At 37.4% G+C, this 16,408-nt stretch overlaps 1 protein-coding gene across 3 annotated transcripts in view; it reads right to left on the reverse strand.

Moving 5' to 3' along the window:
* Sec22a (SEC22 homolog A, vesicle trafficking protein) overlaps positions 1-16,408 on the reverse strand; it is a 61,012-nt gene that overhangs the window by 26,448 nt on the left and 18,156 nt on the right. For all 3 annotated transcript variants that reach the window (XM_055625140.1, XM_055625138.1, XM_055625139.1), the window contains exons 3-4: positions 11,238-11,401; positions 9,936-10,130 (exon numbers count right to left, since the gene is read on the reverse strand). In XM_055625140.1, coding sequence (XP_055481115.1) covers positions 9,936-10,130; positions 11,238-11,401 — 359 coding nt within the window. The remainder of the gene's footprint in view (positions 1-9,935; positions 10,131-11,237; positions 11,402-16,408) is intronic.

Raw genomic sequence — 16,408 nt, forward strand, 5'->3', positions numbered from 1 at the left:
GCAGTAGTGCACACCTGTAATCCCAGCACTCAGGGAGGCAGAAACAGGTGGATCTTTCAGAGTTCAAGGCCAGCCCGGTCTACAAAACCCAGTCTCTCCAGGACAGACAGGGCTGTCTGTCTCAAAAAACCCTGTCTCAAAAAAACAAAAAACAAAAACAAAACAGAACAAACAAACAAAAAAGTATGGCAAGACAACAATATTCATGCCAGAGCATAGGAAGAAAGGGTTAAAGGGTTTCAAAGAAAAATCAAGAACTGTTTTAAAAGTGATTTAAAAGTAATGCAACCAAGTAGGGGAAAGCTTGAAAATCTTATAAATTTAGTTAAGAGGCTCTCTCTCTTCCACAAAAGAAACCTGTACTTTACCTTGAGGACTATAGAGAGTATTATGTAAGTTTAGTCTGAATTAAAATAAAATTTAAGGTTAATTTTAAAGTAAGCTCTAGTTTTAAGTTACTCTTTCTTAAAACAATTCAGGTTTTTTCTCACTTTCCCTAGGGTCCAGTGTTCAATGATTCAGCAAGCCATGGGGTCTAAAGCCATGTGGTCTAAAGTTCACAGAGGTCAGCAGCAGGAAGAATTTCTAACAGTCTTTTTTCATAGGTCAAGTTGGAAGCGCACCTCAAATTAAGACTATTGCCCTAAATCCTGAGTATATATGTAAAAGAGCAGACCTCCTAAATTACAGCTACTGCTGGACCCACACAGTTGGAATTATTAGAGAGCGCAGGACAATGGAAGGAAGTCATGGAGCTTCTCAACCCAATCCCCAGTAAGACACTAATGCCTTGAGGTAACTGCAGTGACGAGTGCTGCCACCCACGTCTTAAAGCTCATGGTCATGATCCCAATTAAACAGTGATTTCTGGGCTGGAGAGATGGCTCAGGGGTTGAGCACTGGCTGCTCTTGCAGAGGACCAGGGTTTAATTCCCAACACCTATATAAGCAGCTCACATCATCTGTAACTACAGTTCCAAAGGCTCCAACCCTCTCCTCTGGCCTCCTCACACACAAGCATACTTGTAGGTAAAACACCCATACATATTTTTAAAAATAATAAAACTAAGTTCAAACAACAACAAAAACAACCCAAAATGCTGTTTTTCATTTAATATTCCTGCTTGGATCTCCACAATGGTTGTCTTGAAGAATGACTCATTTTTTAAATAAATTCTGACTGCTAGTGCTTTTCACTGTGTAGCTGAGGATGACACAAATTCTGACCATGACCAGCTCCACTTCTGGTTTAGTTGGTGGTAGGGACTGAACCCAGGGTGCAAGCTCAGTAGGCAAGTACTCTATCAACTAAGTTACAGCCCTGCCTTGCAAGTACTTTTCTAGATCCGATATCTGCTAGGGCTCATCAAGTCATTATCTTATAAGAAGACAGTAATTTGGTAAGCTTTTATTTTTCTCAGAAATATTTTGCTTCTACCTGGCAGTACATAAAACATGTTGTCATAAGATTAGTCTGCACTGGAGGTTGGTATACTATAACCCATAAGCCAAATTCAGAACACTCATCCTTTTACAGAGCATCTATGACTATATTATTTTATACATTACACCAGCAGAGTTACATCAGAGCCTGTCCAGCCTTTAGGAAACTAAAATATGTAGCATCCAGCCTTGATAGAAAAAGTTTACCAGCCCCTGGCTTACAGAGAACTAGTATCTTAACACCCCATAGAACATTATTTTGGTATACATTATTAATCTCATGTTGATAGTATTTAAAAGACAGATAGTAGTATATGTCTTAGGTTAGATGCCTTAAGACATGTGTTAGAGAATGGAAAATAACTACAATTATAGGAGCGCATCACCTCAGTCAGCTACTGGTGGTCAAAGATTTAGAATATGTTGGCAGTAAGAATCACGTTTGTACACCTGGCAATTGATACCACTAAGAACAGATACACTGATTAGTATGCCCTTTTTTAAATTTCAAAGGCATTACTACATTTCTGCACATTTACTGAATCACTGTTTACTGAATGACAATGGATGAGGGCCCAGAAAAAACAAATGATCTAGAGTGCATTCCATGACATTCAAGGGTTCAATGCAATGCTGTGCAAAAAAACTCTGGATGGCAGGAATGATGCTCAGAAACCCAGACCAAATACTAATAAAAGAAAACCATGATTATGAAGCAATGACAGTCTTTTGGCAAGGAACTGCTTCTACTTTGTAGACTGGTCCTTAGCTTGTTAGTCATGGTAGACTTCACCACCCTACAGTGAAATAATAGTTACGTACTATGAAGCCAAAAGTAACCACAAAAACAAATTAAGGAGATATAGATAAAAAGACAAAGAACAGAAAATGAATTTCAAAAATGAAGACAATTAAAATTAAATATGGCAAAAGAAAAACAGCAACAGATAACCCAGCAACCAGTACTCGCTGCTGCTGCTGCTGCTCCAAAGGGTCCAAGTGTAGTTCCAGCACCCACACTAAGCAGCTCACTAACTGCTAATAAGTCCAGTTCCTAGGAATCTGACACCCTCTTCTGGACTCTGTAGGTACCACACACATGTGAACATATACACAAGGACACGTAAAGGATGCAACCAAATGACAACTATAAAATACCACTTTATTTGCCCACTGCAGGGGGGAAAACTCAGTTTATTTGATTAAACAAAAATAAAATAAGGTACATAGGAACAATTTTAAAGTTCAGAGACACTTGCTACTTCCCCAGCCTTGTCTGTAGCCTGCAGCAACACATTCAAAAGCCTGTTAGGTTTGGACACCTAATTGTGTCCCTTCACCTGCTCATTGCCTGTCATGCCTCTGGCCAGCACTAGCAACATCTAAGGTTTTAAAGATAAAAGCCCAAAATGGTGGGGAAGGAGGCTAAAAGAACAAACAACAACAACAAAACCAAAACACAAGCACTTTGCCTAGAAGTTTGAGGGACATTTCCCTACCCACCCATTGTCTTGACAAGCTCTGAAATGCCACAGCAATTCCAGAAGTGGCAGAGGCAGCCAGAACCCAGACAGGCTTGCAGTGAGGGCTCTGGTGCTGGGGGAGACATGCTGGTGGTATATTCCTTCAATTAGCCTGCTGTGAAAAAAAGTAAGAGAGACTTAACTTAGTCCCTCCAACACCAGGCGACATGCCTCTATGAATTCCACCCAGATCTGTACTCACTAAAAACAAATGAAGGAGGGAGTGAGGGGGAAGGGACGGAGAGGAGAGAGGGAGAGAGGGAGGGAGGGAGAGAAGAAGAGAGGGAAGGAGGGAGGGAGAGAGGGAGGGAGGGGAGGAAAGACTCAACTGAGTCATGTATTCTATACTTACTTAAAACCTAAAGCTTCTTTTTTTTTTTTTTCTTTCTGACTAGGCATGATCACTAATGGATAATATTAAACAAGATCCATTCAAACAAACCTAACATCCTCCCACCTACATGTAACACACTAGCTAAATATCACTAAACCACCACCCTCACCTGCACCGACGCTAACAGAAAAGGGGAAAAGATATTTATCACCCTAAAAGCGAGAGAGTCTCATACAGTTTATCTCTTAAGGAGGACAATTACACAGATTGCTAAAAACATGAGGAACCACTGCAGAGTGGTTATTTAAAAAAATAATAATAATAATTTGCAGCCACGAACAATAACATTCAGCTGGTGTGCTCTGAGATAGCCTTAAGATATGACCTGAGCTCATACGTTAATACAATCATTAAAAGGAGGTCTAAGATCATACAGATACACAAAAATGGAACCAATACTGGTTAAATGATGGTCGAAAACAGTTCATCAGGCCGACTTGTTAACCTGTAACACCAGTATTTAAACTAGATGTTATTAAGATATTTCTTCACTGTGACATTTATAAACTTAACTCGCAGTTACTCCAGTGGCCTTCAGGATGTGATCATCCAGGTAGACCAGAAGGTTACTGGGGAAATACAGAGGGAGAAAGAAGGCTAACAGTCTAACATTTCCTGATAATGTGCTTCTCACATTTATCAAGCATGTCAAAGTGTTCCCTTTGGTAGGAAGAACAAATCAAAACAAAGAGCAATGAACATGTCACCAGTCACTCTAGAAAGTGTGCTGCACCATGGTGACCATATCCTGCTGGGTACAGAAAACTTCAAATGCAAACATGAAGTCAGAGATTCTAATGCCCTTCAAATACCTGAAGATCCTCACTAGACTTTTAGGGTTCCCACTAAAAGTCTACTTAAAACACCACTTAAACTTAAGGACACAAAGAGAAAAACAGACAACAGCTCAAATTACTAATATTAGAGAAAAACAGACAACAGCTCAAACTACTAATATTAATTTTAATGTAATAGCTATATTGCAAGGATTTCAAAGTTTAATATATTCCTAGGTACAAAGAACTCCAAAATGATGGTGAAATGAATGTATCAAGAGAGCAAATCACAAATTTTAAAATACATAAAACACAGGGAGCTGGAGCTATGGCTCAGTGGTTAAGAGCACTTGTTGCTCTTGCAGAGGATACAGGTTCAGTTTTCAATACCCACACAGAGGCTCACAACTGTCCATAACTCGAGTTCTACGGGACCCAACACTCTTCTCTGTAGGCAACAAATATACAGGTGGTACACAGCATACATGCAGGCAAAACACTCATACACATACGATAAAGAAATAAACATTTAAGAATACGTAATATGAAAACTGCTTACCCTAAATTGAGAAAGATATAAATTCAGAAGTGCAGAGACTGCAATACCCATTTCTCAAAAAATGGTTGGAAGCACACCATTGGAAGCACAAGTCAGAAAAGACACAACAAATTTCAGTAATATTAGCCACCCTGATCTAAGTAACACTTACGGGACACACCACCGGCCACAGGGAAGAACACACACTCAAAGTAGGCAGAAAAGAATGACTAAGACAGGCTATTTTGGGGGGAATAAATCAAGTCCCCATAAATTTAAGAATATACAAGTCAAATAAAATTTGTCCTTTGAATACAACAGAAGTAAATTAAAAATCAATAGACACTTGAAAGTGCCTAAATATCGCCAGGAAACACAAGAGGAGACAGACATGATGGGGCTGGAGGGAACCAGTAACTGGAGAAGGACCTGCTGGACTAGGACAATGGGTTACTGAACATGGACCCCCAAGTACAGGAGAAAGGGAAAATAAAGCAGAAGGGGACACCACAGGACAAACAGTGTATGAAACTGTGAGAAGACCAGGAGAATATCAGCCTGCACCTCAGGAAGACCACACTGCAACATCAGACGAAGATCAAGCAGCAGCTGCAGCTATGAAAAAGGATATGAGGAAGACAAGTAGGTTGGTGAATAAGGTGATGAAGATGATGAGGAGGAGGATGACAATGAAGATAGAGAAGGAAATCTTCCTTCAGCAAAACTTGAAAAGATACAACCCTAGCTCAGAGGATTTTTCCCCAATAAACAGAAGACAACTGCCATGTCCATGATTTTATGATATGGCAATGGGATAACAGGAGGGCAAAGAGGTTGATGAATAACATGACAAATGTGATGATGACGATGATGAAGAGGATGATAATGAAGATGGAGCAGGAAACTCCCACCAGCAAAACTTAAAAAGATACCTGTAACGGAAGTTTCGATTTCCTTTAAAACTCAATTATGGTATGTAAACATGTTTTTGTTATAATCTCAACTGTGGGATTTTAGTTTGTCCACGGCTGATCACTGCCTCATGCAGGGGTGTGGCCTTTGCCAGCAGAAGTTAGTTGAATTCTGAGGACTTTGAGGGGTATAAACATAATAGCCCAGAGAAGAAGGGGCGGCAGCTTGGAGAAGGCGGAGACAGAGGACTGTTGGCTGCTTTGCTGGTTACCTGGACTTCTGGGTATCCTGACTGAAATTGGTACTGGCCCAAAAAGAATTCTATGACCCTAACCAGCTAAAAGAAGTAAAGAGGTCTACATCCCCTTCTCCCTCCCAGCCTTGTTTTTCCCCAACCTAGGGTTGAGGGGTTGGAAGGTAGGTATAAACTTTTAGGAACCCCCAAATAAAGTAGCGTTTGAAAAACTAGCCAACAGGTAGCGTCCAGACATGGCTAGCATAATGGGAAACTTCCGTACAAAGGAATTAACGTACTGTTTCAAGATGTCAAAAAAGAAAAAGAAAATGACTAAATAAAAGTACATAATACATTTCTAAATAACCTAGGAACCGAAAGGGAAGTCAAATGGAAAATTTTTAAAGTATTTAAGTTGGAATGAAAATAAAAATGCAGTATGTTAAAATCTATGGGATGTAGCTAAATTACTACTGAGTATGAGCTATATAGCAGCAAGTGCTTACATTAGAATAAAAGATCTCTTTAGGTGTACAGATTTTAGTAGGTTTATCCTATATTATATGTCTATATGAGTGAGTATATATCGTGTGCATCTTTCTGCTTCTGGGATAGCTCACTCAGGATGATCTTTTCCAGATCCCACCATTTACCTGCAAATTTCATGATTTCCTTGTTTTTTTTGCTGAGTAATATTCCATTGTGTAGATATACCACAATTTGTGCATCCTAAAGAAACTAATTAAGAGGGAGGACTCTTGCTAAAATGCTCAATTCCTATCCAGAAAGGCAACAAGGCTGGACATCAGAAGAAGAAGAAAAGAGGGAACAAGTCAGAAGCCTGACACAGAGGACCTTTAAAAAGCTCTGCCCTGCAGACTATCAATGTAGATGCTAAGACTTATGGGCAACCTTTGGGCAGAGTGCAGGGAATCTTAGGAAAGAAGCGGGAAACAGTAAGATCTGGAAAGGACAGGGACTCCACAAGGAGAGCAACAGAACCAAAAAATCTGAGCACGGGGGTCTTTCCTGAGACTGATATTCTAACCAAGGACTATGCATGGAGATAACCTAAGACCTAAGGAAGGGAGGAAGGAAGGAAGGAAGGAAGGAAGGAAGGAAGGAAGGAAGGAAGGAAGGAAAAAAGGAAAGAAGGAAGGAAAAAAGGAAAGAAGGAAGGAAGAAAGAATAAAAGATCTCAAATAAATCACTCCAAATCTCAGAAAACAAGAGCATAAAAACCCAAAATAAGCAGATAGTAGGAAGTGGTAAACAGAACATGTCAGTAAAAAGAAAACATCAATGAAAGTAAAATGCCAATTCTTAATGAAATCAATAAAAAGCGATCAGTTTGTACCTATTAGGAGAAAATAGCAAAAGAAAAAATTACCAATATCAGAAAGAGGATGTAACTGTAATTCTATGGAAAATAAAGGAATAAAGAAATATGAATGATACATCAAAAATCCTTAAAAAAAAAAAAAAAGAATAGATTCCAATTTAGAAAGCTGCCAAGGCTCAGTAAGAAGAAACATGCAAGCCGCGCAGCCCTAGCCCTGGCGAAGAACTGACTTAAGCCTTCCCTAGATAAAAGTATTTGGGGTTTTATTGTCCTACATAACATTTTCCAAAAACGTAAATGAGGAGGGAACACCTTCCAGTGTATTTTTCAGGTCAGCTTTGCACAGACAGTGAAAACAAACATGGCCATTATAAAAAAGGAAAACTAGAAATCAATTCATTCAGTAAAACACATAAAATATTGCCAAAACTTTAGCAAATTGGACCTGAAAGCATATAAAAGCATAACACATCATGACCATGTAGAATTTATCATAGAAATGAAAGATCTGTTTAACAACTTAAAAGCAATCAGTGCAATCTGCCAGAAAACAAATGTGAAAATCACATGAACAATGCTGTCAAGGCATCTGACGAAGCCTTGGACAGAGGGTCTGTCCGCTCCTCGGATTCTGTACAGAGTCTGTATCTTAGGCTGTGCTGCTTCTTTTAAACGAAGTCTGCTGGAGTCCTTCAAATGTCTGTTAAATACATTTTGATTTAATTTAAATGGACTTTATGTGTATGGGTGTTTTGCCCACATGCTTGTCTATGAGCCATTTACATGCCTGGTGCCCATGGAGGTCAGAAAAGGACATCAGATCCACTGGATACCAGAGTTACAAACAGTTGTGAGCCACCATGTGTTTGTCGGGAATCAAGCCTAGGTCTTCTGAAGTGAACCCGTGCTTTTAAATGCTGAGCATCGCTTTATCCCCATTTTGACTGGCTTTGTACAAAAAATACATAAAAGAAAAAGAAAAGAAAACAGCATATTCAAGTCTTTTCTCTGTTTATATATTAGATTGCTTCCTTATTGTTGAATTACAAGTTAAATATTTTAGATATTAATTTCTTACATATTTATGATTTGTAAATCTTTCCTCCCATTCTTTGGGTTATCTTTTCACTGATTGTGTTCATAGAAGAGTAAATTTTAAATTTCAATGAATTCCATCTTGTATATTCTTTTTGCACTTTGATTTTAAAAATCAAATCTGAAAAACCTAATACAAAATCACGAAGAGCCACAGCTGTGCTCTCTATTAAGAGTTTATTTATAGCTGGTAAAGTGAGGGCTTTGCCCGGAGTGAAGTTTGTATTGTGGTTATATATGCAGCAGTCTAAGTTCTTTCTTCTACACATGGATACATTGCTGTCCCAACACTGTATGATCTTCCCCCATTGTCCTAGAATCACTGTCAAGAATGAGTTGGCCACACTGAAAGGGATTACTTCTGTCCTCTCAATTCTACTACCCTGATCTACATGTCGAGCCTTAAAGCAGACTCACTCTATATGGATCACAATAATTTGGCAGTAGGTTTGGAGGTTTGAGGCTTTCAGCTTTTCCAAGATTATTTTGCGCATATATTTCTTATATTTCTACATGAATTTTAGAACCAACATATCAATTTCTATTTTAAAAAACCCAGATGAAAATGTGCTCAGTCTCAGTCTACCTAGGAGTATAGCCATCTAAACAAGATTGTCTGCTAACCCATAAATGTAAATCTGCTTTCCATTAATTTTTGTCTTCTTTAATGTTTTTCAAAAATTACTTTGTTAGTTTTCACTATATGGGATTTCCATCTCATCTTCAAATTGCTAACTGCTAGTGTACAGCAGTTAGACACTGATGCTGCATCACGTAGCCTCTCTGAGTCCATGCACTTGTTCTTATACTTGTCTAGAGATATCCTTACGATTTTCTACAGGAAAAGCCACATACAGATGGAATGATTAGTCCTCCCTTCACAATTCAAATACCATTTTATTTCGTATTCACTTGTTTAGTGGCTGACTGAATTAATATTTAAGTAAAATATTTCCCCTTCTCTCATATTTATATAATCAAACCATATGTGAAGTATCATGTTCAGTCCAAATTTAAAGAATACTAACAAACTAAAGCATGTAAAGGGATGGGAAAGATGTCAAAATGACAGAAAAGTCTTAAGACATTAAAGATGATTTACATAAAAAATTAGGCTATAAGCACACAAAATATGTAGCTGCTATTCTGTTTCATCTGAGGAAGGTGACACACCAGTAGCATTATATGGAAGCAGACATGAGCATAAGCCACAAGGGAATTTTTTAAAGAAGTAGTCCAACAATAGCATACTGTACTTTTATGACACTGTCAGGTTTCCATCTTAAGGAAAAGTTTTATCCTGTCCCTTGTGTGCTTTCTTTGGGAGGGAAGATCTGAGTAGATTAACACTGCAACAATCTTAGTTTCTCTTGCAGTCAATACTCCTATATTAAATACAACCATTTCATAGAATGGAAAGTACTTCTCAGACCTACAAACAGTTTTAGAAAGATGTTTACAAAAAACACGAATATTTTCTTAGCAAAAAAAAAAAAAAATCTTCTGAAATTGTCTTCTGAAAGTACTTTATACTTCAGTAGCCTACTTCATAAACTGGGAAAATGGGTTGCTTTGAACTTCCATATTCTCATGTAGTTGAAAAAGCAATTCATTTTCAAGAGTTCCTCTGTTATCTTTTAAAAAAAATTAACAAAATAATTGAGATCCAGAACTCACCAGAAGATATCTTACCAGCACCTTTATAGTCAACAGAAAATGCAGATGTGACTCCATTGGCTGATCCCAGTTCACACATTGGGATTTGATAAGGGGGCCTCAGCTTGATTTCCATCTGCATGTCAGACAAATTTATTTTTGTTGAAAGAGACCTGGGATTATTATATCGCTGCTTGGTCCTCTGAATGAAGTTATCTATGTAAAATAAAAATAAATTTCCTTGCAGTCATTTGTTAATTAAATTTGAGAGTGTGATGTTTATGGACAAAAATTTTATAAAGTTTGTTATTCAAAACTATTCAATTTATCATGGGATTTCCAATATTACTTATATTTAAGGGGTTGCTGTATCATGAAGTCATCAGTTTTACACTCTATATACTAAACTTTAGAATGAAGTTACTATAACCAAAGGCTACCTAACAATAGACTTCGAGGAATTACAAAAAAAAAAAAAAAAAAAAACAGAAAGAAAACAGCTTTAATTGTCAACCAATACCTTAATTTTTATATCCTTATCTCACAAAATATTCGATCTGTTATTAGTTGTAATTACATACAAATTATACTATAAGCAATGAGTTTTTATAAATGTTTTATTTTTAACATCATTAGATAGTATGTTCTGAAAAGTAAGTTTAATAGAATCAATAAAAGAGATTTCCTAAATATCTTCCAAGTAGAATTTTATTTTTACTATTTCCCTTCTTTCTATATAAAGAAATCCATAACTTTGACCAGACTTTTCTGGTTGAGCAAACTACTGCCCATAGGCCAAATATAAACTGCTGTTTTTGTAAATAAAGTTTTATTAGACAATAACTATACTCTTTCATTTATGTATTGCCTGTGGCTGCTTCCAAGCTGCAGCATCAGAGCTGAGAAGTTATGGCAGAGACTGGAAGGCCCTTAAAATTTGAAATATGTACTCTCTGATCTTTTCCAGCAAGTATCTGCCAACCCCTGCTCTACATTAAGCAGACTATAAAAGATTAGCACATAAACACAAAACGGAGTCTGTGGCTTGTAAATTTCTCATTGAGAATCTGTCCTCTGGGATTCTTTCTCTGGACTAATAATCACAATCTCCTTCACAGTTCAAACACATTTTTTTTTTTTCCTAGTACACATCCAAATTAAGAATTTTTTTTTCCTTTTGCCTTATTCTATCAAAATCAAGGTTGCAGAAGTTTCTCCCCTACTCTCCAAAATTATTAGATGAAAAATTGTTTGACTGGAGACAGGATAATTAAAAAGTCAAAAAAGAACAAAACAAATAAAACAACAACAAAAGGCCCTTACCAAATTCAATGAAACAGTATGGTCTGACAGCAGTATTTGTCTTCATCATGTTATAAGTAGTAATGAACTCCTTCTGAAGCTCATCCAGGAAAGAGAAGGCGAGAACATTTGGATAATTTTCAGTGCACAACATCATGTAGCTCACTCCCAGAGAGCTAATAAAACTACAGTGTAAAAAACATTGGTTTTAAAATTTCAAATTAAATCAATGTTATTCGTTGCTTCACAAGACTGACTCTATATACCGTAAACTGCTGCTATAGTAGCAATGACGATATTAACATTTATTACACATTCCAGCAACAACTTTAAAGGCACCAGCATCTAATACTATCTAAAGCTATGGATGTTTAAGAAAAAAGATACCCTATACTAATTTCAGCTGCTCCTCATGGAGCAGAAAGCAAGGGGAAAAGCACGTATGTAAGCATTCAAGCAGCTTAAAGCCAGCCCTCCACAAAAACAGGTGGAACTATATACTCAAGTCAAGAACTGTTCAGAAAGATCTGGTCAGAGTTATGGACACTAATCCTAGAAAGATACAACAGATTTAGCAAACAGCCTCAGGGTGGTTACCAATCTCTTGAAGTCATTATTGATTCAGGAATCAAATCTTTTACATTACAACATTGATGAGGAAAGAAACTGTATATATCACTGGTGTAAAAGGGGGAATTTTTTTTTTCATTCATAACAATGACAAACACAGAAAGAGAGAGAAAGGAGCATGGCTTATAGCAAAATGCTAAGCACTGCCTAGTTGGAGGAGTGCTGGACTCGGGGGAAAAAAAAAAAGCCCACAACTTTAAAGCCAACATAATAAAAACTGTATCAGACAAAACGATCATGAATATTAAATTTAGAAGGAAATTTTGTGGTGCACTAACATATTTTCAAGGCATTAAGATGTTTTCCAATACACTGCTTTTTAGTTGCAAAAGGAAATTATATAGTAGAAAGAAGAGAACATGTTGACCAAGTATTCTAATATCAGTAATGAAGGACAGGTGGGTGGACAGCATGCATCTCCATGTGTGACATCATAAAATATCACTTGTCCTTATTCCCACTGGCATGTATAACCTGAAACTAATAATAAACATCAAAATAGACAGCCCTCCACAAAAACAGGTGGAAACTACATATTCAAGTCAAGACCTTGATTTTTTTTTTTTTAGATAGAACTTTGACATTTTTTAGATAGGGAAGTGTATTCTTTTAAAAACAAAAACAAAAAAAATCAATGCTGTGAAAAAGAAATAAAGATTACAGAAAGGTTCCCAATCAAGGAAGTCTAAAGCGTCATGTCATGCCAACTGACTGTATAATACCTAGCCCTCGTCTGGATCCACGGCAGAGAGCTGAGATGCTTTGTAGCATATTTCTAGTGTTAGATGACAAAAGCAGAGAGCAGGCAGTACATTATAGTTGCAATATTAAACTTACTGTAGTTGATTATAGTACAGTTAAGTAAAAACTTATCTTCAATCTTACAAAATACACTTTGGAACAGTTAAGAAAGCCAGGGTTTGATATGTAGCCAGTGTTAGAACATTTCCTTAACATGAACAGGCCTTGGACTTGCTCTCAAGCATGCAGGCAACTGGGGGCGGGGGGTGTCACACAGGTAGAAAATACCAACAAAGCTAAGAATGGAAACACATATTACTAGATTTTCTCTTATTCATACAATTTTGTAAGCTTGAAATTGTTTCTAAATAATGTACTAAATGTGCTTTAAAACTTCTACTTTAAGTATGGAAACATTTAATTTAAACATTCTCAAATAAAGCACATGCCTTCCTTTCATGATAAATAAGTGGCGAATGGGACCCAAATTAACTGTTTAATGAGTCACCTAAGTATCCTTTTATTGTACTGATCACACAGCTGGTCTAGACCAGGAGCAGGAAATCAACACAACATCCAGGCTATGGTTCCCACTTGTGTGCTACATACTACTAATCACAGAAATCTGCATTGCCAGCCTGATCCATATGAGTGCAGTTTTTTTCTAATAAGGTAGATAAAGAACTCTCTCTCTCTCTCTCTCTCTCTCTCTCTCTCTCTCTGTGTGTGTGTGTGTGTGTGTGTGTGTGTGTGTGTGTATCGGTACACATCTCTGTGCACACTCAGAAGCCAGAAGGTATCAGTGTCCTCCTCTATCACTTTCATTTATTCCTTTGAGACAGAGTCTCTCTCTAACCCTGGGGACTGTATTTCTCATGTAGATTGGAAGTCAGCAAGCCCCAGCAATCCTCTTGTCTCCACCCTTCTTGGGGCTGGAATTACAGGCATGTGTAGGATATCTGGCCTGTAATATGGGTGTCAGGATCCAAATTACAAGCTACTTGTCATGGTTGTGTAGCAACAAGCACTCTTAACTAGTAAGCTGTCTCTCTGGGACCCAGAACTTCTTTTAACTTAACTTCTGGCATAAATATACTCATATGATTCAATTTTTTAAAAAAGAAAAAGAGTAGACTGTGTACTGATCTTCTCCTTTTATTGTCTTCTCTGTTCAACTCTCTTCCCCTTAAGCAAGTCATGTTACTAATTCCCTCCTTTATAGCTTGGGACACACTTGTAGAAAAACTATAGTGACTTTATTCCAGGAATCTGAAACTCCTTTCTAAAATTCCACTTAGCAAATAGTTATTTTTCTTTTTTTTTTGCAAAATTCTGAGGTTGTAACTCAGAAGGACATAAAAATTAATGTTATTAACATTGTTTAAAAAAGAGGAAGAAAAAAAAACAGAAAAATCTGGAATGTATATTGTTTTATAAAACACCTTGTTTTACCTTTCTACGCTTATAATCACAGTTTTCACAAAGGCAACTATATCTCTTCTCAAGAATCATTAAAAACAAATTTAGCTATAGCATATGGAATTTTTCTAAAACTTAATATTTTAATCAAGGCTCAATATTTTGTTGTTTTTACCCTTTGGAGGAGTGGGGTTTGACATTGAAACAGGATCAGTACACAGTCCAAACTATTCTTGAACTAGCCTTGAATTTATTAGTTCAGGGTGGCCTCAGACTTTTGATCCTCCTGTCTCAGATTCCCAAGTCCTGGGATTACAATATGTGCCACCAAAAACAATCTAAAATATATTTTCTCAAGTGATTTTCTTGTCTCAAAATATATTCGGTCATTGTCAAAATTCTTTGTTTAGTCATTAGCATTTGGATATACTTCATAATAGTTTGAATAACTGGGACACAATTAGCAATTAGCTTCCATCCATTCAGAACTCCCAACTAGTGACACACAAGTTATTTTATTATCATCTAATAATGTGACTGAAAAATTTTTGGACCACTCTTTTTTTTTTATTACATCAGGGTTTTGATATACTTCTCTCTTCATGAATAGCTCAGTAAGCCAAAGACGCCTATCTCATAGTTCATGGTAAATCTTATTGGGCTAAATTTAATTGAAGATTGAGGGAGAAATACAGAAAACCCTTATTATTGTTTTTAAAGATTATATGCTGGCATTTTCAGAAAGTCATCTACTTGTATGATACTCTCTGAAAAAGCTATAAAGTATTCTACATTTGACTTTCATAGTAAGTTTAGCCTTATAATTCTTTCTCTGAAATGCAAGACAGCTTCCTAACAGCACAGGCCAGCTCTTTTAATTTACATTTGTATAAGAATAATAATTGCTTTTTCAATAATTGTAGGGCCAGACGGAGATTCTTACCATCTACTAAAGACTACTTTTGAAACAGTCTAACATCACTACAAGCATGATGTCTGCACGTGTCCATCTCATTTAGCTCTTGTTCTATATACAGACACTATGTTTTAAGGAGGAGGGACAGAGGAGGAAGAAGGTAAAAGCAGCAGCAGCAACAGTAACAGCAGCATGTACATTTTCTGGCCACTCAGTGGAGCTGGAATCTCTGCTGAATATTTTGCATAATTCTTTTAATTCATCCTCACAGTAAAAGGCTACTACTAGATCCATTCTGTAAATTAAAAGCTTCAGCAAGGTCAAGTAACTTCCCCAAGGCCACGCTATTAAGAAGCAGAGATGGTGCAGCTGGGGAGATAGCTTTACATATGCTGTCTAACACATGTAAACCCCCATGCTTGAACCCCAGCACAACAAGCCAAGAGCTGGGTAGACATTTCATTCCAGACCCTATATAATCTTTCTATAACACACCAACTTCCATTATAGATACCAATTTTTTTTTCATTTTTTCTCAGTCACAGAGAGGTTTTTGTTTGTTTTGATTTGGTTTTTTTTTTTTTCCCCACCTACAAGAACAGCAATGAGACTTTTAAGGACTTTAGAAATTGTATCATATGTATATCCTCATGCCCCTCTTTCTTCTTCCTCCAGCTCCCTCAGCCCTGACTGTCCTGGATCTCACTAGGTAGACCAAGCTAGCCTCAAACTCACAGAGATCACCTGCCACTGGCTCTTCCCACTCCCACCCCCACCCCATCCTCTGCTGAAATGAAAAGGCATGTGCCACCATGCCCTTTTCTGAGCCAGAGCCCACATCAGTCACATACTCAAGACCTTCTAGCCTTAGCCTGCTGACCCTGGAATAACAAGCATATGCCACCATTCCCATCCAATTTTTAAAAAGACTTACCGTATGTGAGCGTTTTGTCTGCATGTGTGCATGTGCATTGTGTGTGTGGTTACCACAGAGGTCAGAAGAGGGCACTGGGTGCTTTTAACCATTAAGCCATCTTTCCAGCTCATTCTAATTTTTTTTTTTTTAAGTTTTAATTTCTTTCTGTTTCTGGGCTTTAGTTCAGATAGAGTTGGCATTTCTAGCCATCGCCTTTCTTTTGGCCAAGAAACTTACTCAAATCTCAACACATCTCTGTCTTCTCCCTGGTACAGACATTAAGAATTTAGTCCTGGGGGCTGGGGAGATGGCTCAGAGGTTAGAAGCACTGGCTGCTCTTCCAGAGGTCCTGAGTTCAATTCCCAGCAACCACATGGTGGCTCACAACCATCTATAATGAGATCTGGTGCCCTCTTCTGGCATGTAGGTGTATATACAGACAGAGCATTGTATACATAATAATAAATGAATCTTTAAAAAAAAAAAAAAAAGAATTTAGTCCTTTGAGGATCAAGTGTATCCAAAGTATGTGACACTGAAAGACATCACATTTCTGGACAAGAGTTCTAC

The sequence above is a fragment of the Psammomys obesus genome, unplaced genomic scaffold (assembly GCF_907164565.1).
Source record: "Psammomys obesus unplaced genomic scaffold, mPsaObe1.curated_primary_1811, whole genome shotgun sequence".
In the NCBI taxonomy this organism is placed as follows: Eukaryota; Metazoa; Chordata; class Mammalia; order Rodentia; family Muridae; genus Psammomys; species Psammomys obesus.